The following is a 13,205-nucleotide window of genomic DNA, read 5'->3' as shown; positions in this document are numbered from 1 at the left end:
TAGATGTTTAGGGGCGAAAGCTCCAGGATGTCGTAATGTTATGTATTCACTACCCAGTAAAAGCAACCTTGTCTCAAAGCATTCCGTATTATTCTGTATGGAAATCCGAGACACTCCATTTAGTATGATATGTTACAAATGACAATTTGCAAGGGTTAAGTTTAGGAGTTAGGTTAAAGGGTTAGCTAAAAGGGTCATGGTTATGGTTAGGGGATTGGTTAGCTAACATGCTAAGTAGATGCAAAGTAGCTAAACATTAGTAAGTAATTGAAAGTTGCTAATACGCTAAAATGCCAAATTTGTCCGAGATGACATTCTAACTCGCAACCATCAGGTTGCATTTACATTTACATTTACATTTAAGTCATTTAGCAGACGCTCTTATCCAGAGCGACTTACAAATTGGTGCATTCACCTTATGAAATCCAGTGGGACAGTCACTTAACAATAGTGCATCTAAAACTTAGGGGGGGTGGGGTGAGAGGGATTACTTAACCTATCCTAGGTATTCCTTAAAGAGGTGGGGTTTCAGGTGTCTCCGGAAGGTGGTGATTGACTCCGCTGTCCTGGCGTCGTGAGGGAGTTTGTTCCACCATTGGGGGGCCAGGGCAGCGAACAGTTTTGACTGGGCTGAGCGGGAGCTGTACTTCCTCAGTGGTAGGGAGGCGAGCAGGCCAGAGGTGGATGAACGCAGTGCCCTTGTTTGGGTGTAGGGCCTGATCAGAGCCTGGAGGTACTGAGGTGCCGTTCCCCTCACAGCTCCGTAGGCAAGCACCATGGTCTTGTAGCGGATGCGAGCTTCAACTGGAAGCCAGTGGAGAGAACGGAGGAGCGGGGTGACGTGAGAGAACTTGGGAAGGTTGAACACCAGACGGGCTGCGGCGTTCTGGATGAGTTGAAGGGGTTTAATGGCACAGGCCGGGAGCCCAGCCAACAGCGAGTTGCAGTAATCCAGACGGGAGATGACAAGAGATGACAAGTGCCTGGATTAGGACCTGCGAGACGTTCGCGTTATACATCCACCAATCTACCCGGACCAACCACCCTACTTTCGTCTGTCTTATGTAACCATAACATATCAGACTAACTTGAGTGTCTAGGATTTACATTTACTATGTTACGTCTAGTCTATGAGACCAGGCTTGTATAAGACGTGTGGATCAAGAACCACGCTGAGGTTGTCTGTAAAATGCTGTGATGACCTCTTCAGTCCTCTTCAGATTCTCTGTTTCTGGACAAATCTTCATGTAATATTCATAAACTTCACCTCTCGCAAGAGTTACTGCTTACATTTTTTTTTATATTCATTTTTTCTTAGAGTTGAGGCCTTGTTTGTTGTAAGGGTACACAAGGGATAGGACAAACAGTGTTTGAGTCTAAGCTGCTCAAAATCTTGCTGCATTACTCCACAATGGCAAGGAAAGCAGTCCATATTTGCACATGCGGCAAGTTTATTTCTGTTTCGTTGGAACACATAGTTCGCAAAGTATTCACTCTCACAAGGACTCTTCTGTGTGCTTTAGTCTCATGTAGGTGGGTTAGTAGAGTGTATCACATAGAGCTTCTGCATGGTCCCTCTGCATAGGCCAGTTGACCCAGAGGTACTGTACCATGATCAGTGCTCCATCCATAGCCTGTATCAGAGCAGAGAGAGAGCACAGCTACAGTGCCATACCATCCATCTGAATGTAAGTATTTCATTCTTAGAAATTCACTCCAGAACCCCACAGGACTTTCTACGCTGCCACTCGGCTGTATGAATGGAGTCCCCCCTTCACAGCTGCTATGTACAGTAAGACTCTGGGATTGTGGTTGTCAGATGCTCCTCCAGATTGAATGCAGTGTGTGTGAGTGAGTGAGTGAGTGAGTGAGTGAGTGAGTGAGTGAGTGAGTGAGTGAGTGAGTGAGTGAGTGAGTGAGTGAGCACTCTGGTAGCTTTGAGAGTAAATCCCTGGTGTGCGTGGGCTGGGATGGTCAGTAGCGGGGGAGTGAAGAGGTCATGGGAGAGAAGCCCAGGCAGCTTCCAGCCTCTACATCAGGGCTGCTGCCCATCAGCCATCATCACGGGGCCAGAGCAGGGAATGTGATGCCAGGCAGGGCACTGAGGGGAGGCAGTCCCCAGGCTTGTCCTAGAGGTTTTTGGTTTCGGGAGCCATTAACTTCAGTGCCCATGAATACATCAGCATGTGTATGGCCCTATCACGAATCAACAGAGATAAAACAGGCCTCTGTGCTATTCTCTCTTATCTTGCATCTCTTCTGAATCTGTTGAGACACAGTCAGTGGTACCAGCATGCACAAGGCACTTATTATATTGGTCTTATGCTCTGTTTGATGCTCATTGTTTTTCTTTGAATTCGATGTAAAGAATGTTTCTTCTTGTGAGGAGCTTTGTTGCGTTGTGAATAAACGGTAACAGCAGAAGATTCGACCCTGTCTTGTTGTCTTTATAGAATCACCTCTCAAAAGACCCATTTCACGATCCATACCATTTACTGCTCACAAAAGCAAAGGAGATGTGTATCAGTGCAGCCCTGAGGTCTAACTTTATGCAGGTCGAAAGTGCTTACTATACATGCCGTGACATTACTTGAATAATTAATCAGCTTGCAGAAGGGAGGGCTAGGTAGTCAGCACTATTGTATTGCAGTAATGTCACTAAATCACTCTATACCCAGAGCTCTAGTGCTGCTGCAGCTGTAGTTGGAGCCATTTCAAATCATGTTTACAGAGCCAATTACAAACCTTTAGGAGCTTAATCATGATTTTCCTACAATCTTTGACACAGAGTTATACCACTTCCTCTCTCGCCTCCTCACAGCTTTCACATCGCCTGTTTGATTCCTAAACTCAGAGGGCTATAGCAGTTTTAGGCTGTTTGACTGTGGGACCGGATATGAGTATAAAGGTTATAGATTCCCCAAGCAGCAGCCGCATAAATGATCCGCTGTGACGGAACACCCTCCAGAAGCCCCGATCCTCTCCAACATCTGGATTTCCCGCAGGCTGGGGGTCTGTGGGGGGGTGAGTGTAGCCCTGGTCCCTGGCGGTTCTGTTCAGCTAGTGGTTCTCTTCAGAGGGAGAGTGTGGCGGTGCATGGTAGAGCCTAGCTCTGGCTGAATAATGGAGGAGTAGGAAGGATGCTCCATACCTCAGTCCCCCAGGGGTCACATGACATTACACCCAATTATGCACACTTGCCTTGAATGCTACTCAACCCAACAGGGAAAAGTGTCCATTAAGAGAAGAAAACGTAGCGATCTATTTTCTATTCAGTTGTGAGCTTTGTCCATCCATTCTGAAAGTGTGTGGTGTAGTGGTGATTGTGTATGTACGTATTGTATGTGAACACTAATGTGGTGTCTCTGTCCCTCTGTCTCCCTCTGTGTTCCAGGGTGACTCCCACAGATGGATTGTCAGGGATAGGTGCCACAGGGATAGGCACCGCGGCTTCATCCGCTGCCATTACGGAAGCTCAGGATTCAGCAGAAGCAGCTGCAGAAGATGCTGCAGCTGCTCGTGACGCTGCTCGTGCCGCTGCTCGTGCCGCTGCTCGTGCAGGTGCTATGTGTGGTTCTGGTGCTATAGGAGGATGCAGTGTAATGTTTGCCACCTCCACACTCTCGCTCCCCATGACCCAGGGCAAGCCCTCCCTCCGCAGGATCAAGGGCCGTATTCACCGCAGCAAGAGCCTGGACAGCATAGACCTGCTCGACTCCAATGTAAGTTCTAAACGGGCTGAAATGTGTGTGTTTGCTTTCTAATTATAGTTAACTGAGGACATGGATAATGTGTCACCCTAAAACTCATGGATAATATAAATTATCGTAATGCTGATTAAATACTATTCTCTAAAACCCCTGCAGTTGGTCATGAATCTAAGCAAACTTTAACTATTACCAAAGGTACTGAAGAGACCATTTAAAAGGGAAATGGTTTTCATCTTTCCCTGACAAAATGTCAAACCTGATGACTATCTTTACTGTACAAATGGGCTTTTCAGTTCATGTAAGTGCCTACAGGTAAGTTCAAATAAGTGCGTACAAGTTAATATTCATAGGGGTATGTTATTAAACTAAATCAAGAATATTGTCATGTAACTTCATGGTTATCTGGGGACAAATAGTACATTCTTCACCATCAGCAAATTAAGTTGATATTTTACCCCTTTTTAAAATATTTGTAAATAGAGCCTGCTACCTTTTAACTGTTAGGAAAGATACAACCACCTGGCTGCATTATTTGGTTCCCTTAGGGAGGTTTTCTAATGGAGTGTGGTGTAAAGCAAAGCTTTGATCTCTGTCCTCATACATGAAAAGCAATTGCTATTTGAACCGATACAGGCTGAACTGATTTCTATAGGCTCTACTATAGACATATATATCACTGACAATTGGAAGCCTCCCACTTACTCAGTGATAGTCTGTAAGTACAGTGCCTTCAGAAATTATTCACACCCCTTGACTTTTTCCACATTTTGTTGTGTTACAGCCTGAATCTAGAATGGATTAAATATCCCTTTGAGCATGGTGTCGTTATTAATTACACTTTGGATGGTGTATCAATACTTCCAGTCACTACAAAGACACAGGCGTCCTTCCTAACTCAGTTGCCGGAGAGGAAGGAAACCGCTCCGGGATTTCACCATGAGGCTAATGGTGATTTTAAAAGAGTTACAGTTTAATGGCTGTGATTGGAGAAAACTGAGGATGGATGAAAAACAGAAGGAAAAGAAGGAAGCCTGTACAGAATAAAACATATTCCAAAACATGCATCCTGTTTGCAACAAGTCACTAAAGTAAAACTGCAAAACATATAGCAAAGAAATTAACATTATGTCTTGAATACAAAGCATTATGTTGTTTGGGGCAAATCCAACACAACACATCACTTAGTACCACTCTTCAGATTTTCAAGCACAGTGGTGGCTGCATCATGTTATGGGTATGCTTGTCTTCCGTAAGGACTAGGCAGTTTTTGAGGATAAAAAAATTAACAGAATAGAGCTAAGCACAGGCAAAATCCCAGAGAAAAACTTGGTTCAGTCTGCTTTCCAACAGACACTGGGAGACAAATTCACATTTCAGCAGGATTTGCTTACCAAGACGACATTGAACGTTCCTGAGTGGCCTAGTTACAGTTTTGACTTAAATTGGCATGAAAATCTATGGAAAGACTTGATGTCTAGCAATTTTTTAATTAGGCATTATGGGGTATTGTGTGTAGATAGATGGGTGTGAAAATCTATTTAATCCATTTTGAATTCAGTCCGTAACAACATGTGGAATAAGTCAAGGGGTGTGCATACTTTCTGAAGGCTCTGTATATAGTTATTATGTGGCCCCTCTCAGAGATGGCACACCAGTTATTATAGAAAGCTTGTACGGAAAGGGAAGCAGTGCAATGCAGCCTTGTTAATCATTCTCAGCGACACACACACACACACACACACACACACACACACACCTTCAGTTATGCAATATGTGACTTCTGTCAGTTTACCATTGAGTTCTGTGAAACCTAAAGCATTCCATATGTCCCTGGCTGACTGAGTGAGTGATTTATTCTTCTAAAAAAGAGTAATCTGATAAATGGTAAGCTGCTTGAATCAAGCTCTAAAAACCATGACAACCCTGGGAATCTGCAGTAGCTGAGAGCAGCTTGGCTTGGCTGGCAGTTGGTTTCTCCTCTCTGGTCATCTCATATGAATTGCTCTGAATGGGGAGAGGGGGATGGGTGTCGGAAAAGCAACCACCGGTTTATGAAGTGAGAGCATGCCAACTTGCCACTAATGCATAATAATGCTGCTTTTTAGGGCCACTGGAACACACAGGACATTTCATGCATTCAAAACAGCCAACTCTCTTACATAGCCAACATTTTGTAACATTCACCTTACATAAATACACACAGATTTGCACTTCCTTTAGATGTAACACCTGTCATGACACATCTTGTGTTTACTGCGCCACCCTCACTAGAATCCCCTTGATACAAACACAGACTCAGACATTACCCAGTGGAAGAGGAGCCTAAACTAACAGCTGTATCTGCTTATTTTGTGTTTTTGATGAGGATGTAATTGGGAGATCATGTATTTTGGTAAGGACTCATAATTTGGCACCTCCACAGCAGCCGGCCTGTCCTCATGTGTCTGGGTAGGGGCTCATTATTCGCCACCTACACAGCAGCCGGCCTGTCGTCTGTGCATGAGAGGTACTCATTATGACTAAATTTAGAAAAAGCACCATTTGCATTTTACAGAAGTTAATTCATTATTGATGTGGTGGAGCTGGAGGTGGCAGTAATGGACCAGCTGTTGGTCTAGGTGGCACAGAGGAGCATGGCTATCCTGACTGGATACCCATTCACACACGTACTGTTAGGTTCTGACAAACAGAGTGAAAAACTAACTGGCAACTAGTGAAAGCTCAAACCAAGTATTTATACTCTCCTATTAGACTGAGCCTCCTCCTTGTACATTTAGACAGACAATACATCTTTGTTGCTAGGTAGGAAGTTAAGTGATGTGTGTAATGGAACTGTTACTTCTCCCTTCATCTGACCTGACCTCGCCCCCCATTCCTCACTAATCTACAGCTATCCAATCAGTGACCGCAGCCAAGTGATTGCCTTTTCCCTCACTTAGTAACTTTCCAGACCCATACTTCTTATCCAACCTCCATTTGTAGTTATTATGGATCCCCATTAGCTGCACTCTTCTTGGGTTCAGCTAAATTAAGGCAGTTTATACCATTTTAAAAACATTACACTACATTCACAGATGTCACAACATACTGTGTGTCCTCAGGCCTCTACTGCACCACTACCACATATCTACAGTACTAAATCCATGTGTATGCATAGTGCGTATGTTATCGTGTGTGTGTGTGTGCCTATGTTTGTGTTGCTTCACAGTTCCCGTTGCTCCATAAGGTGTTTTTTAATCTGTTTTTTAAAATCTAATTTTACTGCTTGCGTCAGTTACATGATGTGGAATAGAGTTCCATGTAGTCATGGCTCTATGTAGTAATGTGTGCCTCCCATAGTCTGTTCTGGACTTGGGGATTGTGAAGAGACCTGTTGTGGGGTATGCATGGGCGTCCAAGCTGTGTGCCAGTAGTTTGTAGCTGTGTGCCAGTCGGTGCATTCAACATGTCAATACCTCTCATAAATAAAAGTAGTGATCAAGTCAATCTCTCCTCCACTTTCAGCCAGGAGAGATTGACATGCATGTTCCTAGGCCGTCATTGAAAATAAGAATTTGTTCTTAACTGACTTGCCTAGTTAAATAAAAGGTAAAATAAAAATATGTTTTGACCATGACAGTTTACAATATAGGGTTACTCCAAGCAGTTTCGTCATCTCAACTTGCTCAATTTCCACATTATTTATTACAAGATTTAGTTGAGGTTCAAGGTTTAGTGAGTGTTACAATGCTTTTAGTTTTAGAAATATTTAGGGCTAACTTATTCCTTGCCACCCACTCTAAAACTATCTAAAGCTCTTTGTTGAGTATTGCAGTCATTTCAGTCGCTGTAGTAGCTGTATAGTGTTGAGTCATCCGCATACATAGACACTCTGGCTTTACTCTAAGTCAGTGGCATGTGAAAAATTTAAAAAGCAAGGGACCTAAACAGCTACCCTGGGGAATTCCTGATTCTTACTGGATTATATTTGAGAGGCTTCCATTAAAGAACACCCTCTGTGTTCTGTTAGACAAGTAACTCTTTATCCACATTATAGCAGGGGGTTTAAAGCCATAACACTTCAGTTTCCAGCAGCAGACTATGATCGATAATGTCAAAAGCTGTACTGAAGTCTAACAAGACAGCCCATTGACCCCACTATATACATTCCTCATACATGTAATCATTAACTTCTAGTATATCAAGTATTTAAAGCTAAAATCCAGAAATACACATGCACTAGTGTTGCACGTTATAGTGAAACTTCTGTGCTTTTTTGATTCTAGAACATGAAAAATGGTTTGGTACTCGAATATTTGTTACTTTCGGTACTTCTATCAAATGTGTCTCACGTCATCTACTGATTGAGAGTGTATCAAGTCTGTCTATCAGCGCAGCCGATGTCACCATAGCGCGAGAGCCCCGTGCCTGGTCAACTTGCTCATTGCTAGCTCTAGCCTGCCATGAAGAACCACTGAACTCACATGGGATTCTGGGCTGTATCACCACTTATTCTGTATTGAAGTTAACACACTTGAATAATGCGACACGGCAGAACTTTTCCCAAAACAATGTCAAGTACATGCTAGAACACTACAATGCAAGAAGATTTTTGTAGGCTACATTTCCTTGCTAGCTTACAGATGAAGCCAACATCAATTCACTAGAGTACCTTGTTTGTGATAATATGCAAACCATAACGCAAAATATTGCTGATTACTAAGCTGATTGTCACCAAAAACTGCATTCATTCACTTCGTCTTCCCCCACCTCATGTCTCTCCCAGTCAAGATTATCTTTGCTCGAGCCTTGAACGGACTCTGTGTGTGAATGACGTCATGGGTCTTAAAGAGATTGCTTCTTCTATACAAATGTTGCTGATCAGTATAATAAAATAAGTCCAAAATGGAAGGTAAACATATTGTTTTTCATCTGCAGCCTCGTGAAATCAGCCAAAACAAGATCAGTAATTTAATACATGCACACACAATACATCCAAACTGACAGAGCTTGAGAGGATCTGCAGAGAAGAATAGGAGAAACTCCCCAAATACAAGTGTGCCAAGCTTGTAGAGTCATACCCAAGAAGACTCAAGTGAGTGAAGGTGAGTAAAGGGTCTAAATACCGAATGAACTGTTGTTGTTTTTTCTCTCTTTGCCGGTTCTCTGACATTTACCTCTCTCTTTCAATCTCATTTGTGATAGTGATATGGTGCTCCAAATCTTTCAGTGAAGAACACTGACTGCCAGCATAGATGACTGCCAGGCTAGGCCTTGGGCTAAAACCTCCTGCTCCAGCTTGAGCAATAGATATTTCCTCTGAATTACATGTAAATTCTGAAACATTTCCCTCCTATTGGAGGAGCATACGACCCCTGGGAGGGAATACAAAAAGGGAGATAGAGAGTTAGTTATGTGGTTTAAATGGTTCGCTGTGGGTATTCCTTTTACACACTTCTTCAATGTAAGGGTGTCCCATCGCTAGTCAAGGAAACCTCAAAATTGTGTTCAGTGGAGCCATACGATCACCAGGACATAAAGGCCTTGTATTGTGTTTATGACTGAAGAACCGGAAACCTTCCTAGGGCCTGGCTTGCAGGGTATAACAGGAAGGCCATTGAGGCTCTGGAGAACATGTACCCTGTCACCCAGACTGTAAAACACTCTTTAAGCCTGATAGATGAAACAAAATTGCACACCCACCAATCAAGTCAAAATTAACTCCAGCCGTTAAAACTGTAGGCCTATATGAAATTACAGCATTAATAGCACTGTTCAATATGCATTTACGTGAATTGTGAATAGACCTAGGCTACATCTTGAGTTACTCATATTATCAATAGATATACCATTAAAATAAATGATTACCATTATGTTGTTTTGTAGTTAGATTGCTAAAAAACGAAGTCTAATTGATTGTATGATTGTTTAATTGATAAACATTGCAGATGTAATGATATTGAACTCAAAAGATCTGTCTGGATCAAGTGCCATTCTGTGACTGACTAATACGGCTTCTTTGTTTTGCTGTGGTATCATTTTGGTTTCAAGTATCGTGATGGTATCGATTATTGTGATACTAAACCTGGTCTCAGTATCGAAGTAAAAATTCTGGTATCATGACATCACTTACACAGACACACATGTACGGGTGCACACACACACTGTCACGTTCACCGTCTTCAAACTCCCTGTCATAAATGAGTCAAGGTGCAGCGTGCATGTAATTCCACATCTTTAATCGAAGTGAAACCTTCACAAAAAAACAGGTAATCAGAAACCGACAGTGACGCAACCGTGGTGCACACAAACACTCACAGAAAACAAATAATTACCCACAAACACAGGTGGGAAGAAGGCTGCCTAAGTATGATTCCTAATCAGAGACAACAATAGACAGCTGCCAAAGAAACAGACAACAGTTAATTCGGTATTCAGACCCTTTACTCACCTTTACTCACTTGAGTCTTCTTGGGTATGACGCTACATGACGCTTGGCACACTTGTATTTTGGTCTTCTCTGCAGATCCTCTCAAGCTCTGTCAGTTTGGATGGGGAGCGTTGCTGCACAGCTATTTTCAGGTCTCTCCAGAGATGTTAGATCGGGTTCAAGTCCGGTCTCCGGCTGGGCCACTCAAGGACATTCAGAGACTTGTCCCAAAGCCACTCCTCTTGTCTTGGCTGTGTGCTTAGGGTCTCCCCAGTCTGAGGTCCTGAGCAGGATTTCATCAAGGATTTCTATGTACTTTGCACCGTTCATCTTTACCTTGATCCTGACTAGTCTCCCAGTCCCTGCCGCTGAAAAACATCCCCACAGCATGATGCTGCCACCACCATGCTTCACCGTAGGGATGGTGCAAGGTTTCCTCCAGACGTGACACTTGGCATTCAGGCAAAAGAGTTCAATATTGGTTTCATCAGACTGGAGAATCTTGTTTCTCATTTTCTGAAAGTCCTCAGCTGCCTCCAAGCAGGCTGTAATGTGCCTTTCACTGAGGAGTGGCTTCCGTCTGGCCACTCTACCAAAAGGGCCTGATTTGGTGGAGTGCTGCAGTGATGGTTGTCCTTCTGGAATGTTCTCCCATCTCCACAGAGGAACTCTGGAGCTTTGTCAGAGTGACCATCGTGTTCTTGGTCACCTCCCTGACCAAGGCCCTTCTCCCCCGATTGCTCAGTTTGGCCGGGCGGCCAGCTCTAGGAAGTGTGTTGGTGGTTCCAAACTTCTTCCATTTAAGAATGATGGAGGCCATTGTGCTCTTGGGGACCTTCAATGCTGCAGAATTGTTTTTGGTACCCTTCCCCAGATTTGTGCCTTGACACAATCCTGTCCCGGAGCTCTGACATGCACTGTCAACTGTGGGACCTTATATAGACAGGTGTGTGCCTTTCCAAATCATTTTCAATCAATTGAATTTACCACAGGTGGACTCCAATCAAGTTGTAGAAACAGGATGCACCTGAGTTCAATTTTGAGTCTCATAGCAAAGGGTCTGAATACTTACATAAATAATGTATTTTTGTTTTTTATTTTGAATACATTTGCGGAAAAAAATCTAAAAACCTGTTTTCGCTTTGACATTATAGGGTATTGTGTGTAGATTGTTGACGTTTTTGTAATGTAAAAAAATCAATTTTAGAATTAGGCTGTAACGTAACAAAATGTGGAAAAAATCAAGGAGTCTGAATACTTACCGAATGCACTCTATATACCAGTGAAATTTGGATTAGATATTTCTATAGAATGTACCAGATGTGTTTTTAGTGAATCTACCTGAATTGAGGGATCGGAGATAGAGAGAATGGAAGGGAATCAAAATGATTCTATATGGTTTCCTATTCATCCTTCAATCAGGCTACTCTTCAAAGACACTCAAGAGAAGATATTCATAATAGTATCTCCATCTCTCCTTCCTCGCTGCATCACTTCATGTTCTCTCCCCATATTTCAATAGCGTCCCCTGCCTTCTAGGCACTATCCCCTCTCGTTTTCCTTCTCGGGACTATCACAGGATAATATGAGACCGTTTTCATTTCACCTCAAGAGTTCATAGCCATTGCATTAGCTTCTTCACATGCAGTAGCTGCATTAGCATGATTTTCTCCCTCATGTATGTATGCCATTTAGCAGACGCTTTTATCCAAAGCGACTTACAGTCATGTGTGCATACATTCTACGTAGGGTGGTCCGGGGACTACCCTGAAAGCGCCATGCTCTATGAGCTACAGAAGGCACCACCTACAGAAGGCACCACCTGTAGTCAAAAACATGAATAAAAACATGAATAATAGATTAAGAAAATGATCTACTCCATAATGCAGTGTTTTTCTTGCCGTTCCAGTTATTTTTGTAAATGTTAGCTGAGGAGAAAAAAAGGTCCTTTCGTGCTGGATCCTCCAGAAGGTGAATGCCGTAAGAAGGAGGCAGTTTGGAGCTGTAACTCACCTGGGAATACTGTTATTAATTATTCAGGGAAAACCTACGGCTCCCCCATTTGTCTTCTAATGCAAAGAAGCTGCCAATGTCTGATGCAGAGAGGATGGATTATATAGAACAATGCCATGGAACTGAAACAAACTCTGCCAAAGACTAATGAGCTGAGAGGGGAGATTTGTGATCACTTGATGACTTCAGGTATACAGTACTTAACTTTGGACAAAGGAGCACCTTTGGTTGTCTAGAAATGTTCCACCTGTCATTGAGCGTTATTGACTTGTCTGTACTGTATATGAAGAGCCTTCATTTTAACCCCCAACAACCAGCGCTCCCTGGCCTCCGATGAGGTAGACGTCAATTAAGGCAGCCCCCACACCTCTCTGATTCAGCAGGTTTGGGTTAAATGCGGAAGACAAATTTAAGTTGAATGCATATTGTTGTGCAACTTTTTTTCACACTCTTCACCTGTGTATGATAGTTAGGCGGTACAGTAAACAGAGGCAGAGCCCCTTGGTAAACACAGTGTAGTGAGATGACTGATAACTGCAGCGGCCTTTGTGTGCAATGATTTTATTCTGCAGGTGAGGACTCCCTGCATACTCCAGTGAGAGAGCTAAGTGCAGAGAGAGAGAGAGAGAGAGAGAGAGACAGAGTGGAGAGAGATGAGGAATGGATGAGAGGAGTAGGGTGATGAATGAGAGGGAGGGGTAGAGATTATGACATGGATACAGTTTGAGGGATGAGAGAAAAACGGGAATAGATTAAGATATTTCCCATGTGTAGGCAGACTCACACACTCATCTTATCACTCACAACTCCCACATGGCAGGGACTTTGTTCTTAGAAAACATCAGTCAGTGGAAAAACTGCAATGCGTGTGCTTGTATGAGTGTGCAGACGTGTGCACTTGATGATGTATGCACTTGTGTGTGTTTGTGAGTATTCACCTGTTTTACAGGTGTAAACATCTAGAATAGGAGGTGTTGGAACAACCCCACAGTAAGCTGATTATTGCTGAACAATCAGTCCAATTAACACAATGGAGCTTTACGCTTTGGGGTCACATGCATCTCTTAGTGCAG

At 43.1% G+C, this 13,205-nt stretch overlaps 1 protein-coding gene across 14 annotated transcripts in view; it reads left to right on the top strand.

Moving 5' to 3' along the window:
* Positions 1 to 13,205, top strand: part of LOC124035800 (tight junction protein ZO-1-like) — a 194,670-nt gene that overhangs the window by 30,605 nt on the left and 150,860 nt on the right. For all 14 annotated transcript variants that reach the window (XM_046349559.1, XM_046349558.1, XM_046349554.1 and 11 more), the window contains one exon: positions 3,395 to 3,722. In XM_046349559.1, coding sequence (XP_046205515.1) covers positions 3,395 to 3,722 — 328 coding nt within the window. The remainder of the gene's footprint in view (positions 1 to 3,394; positions 3,723 to 13,205) is intronic.

The sequence above is a fragment of the Oncorhynchus gorbuscha genome, linkage group LG05 (genome assembly GCF_021184085.1).
Source record: "Oncorhynchus gorbuscha isolate QuinsamMale2020 ecotype Even-year linkage group LG05, OgorEven_v1.0, whole genome shotgun sequence".
Lineage (NCBI taxonomy): Eukaryota > Metazoa > Chordata > Actinopteri > Salmoniformes > Salmonidae > Oncorhynchus > Oncorhynchus gorbuscha.
This window is presented reverse-complemented; position numbering and strand designations above follow the sequence as displayed.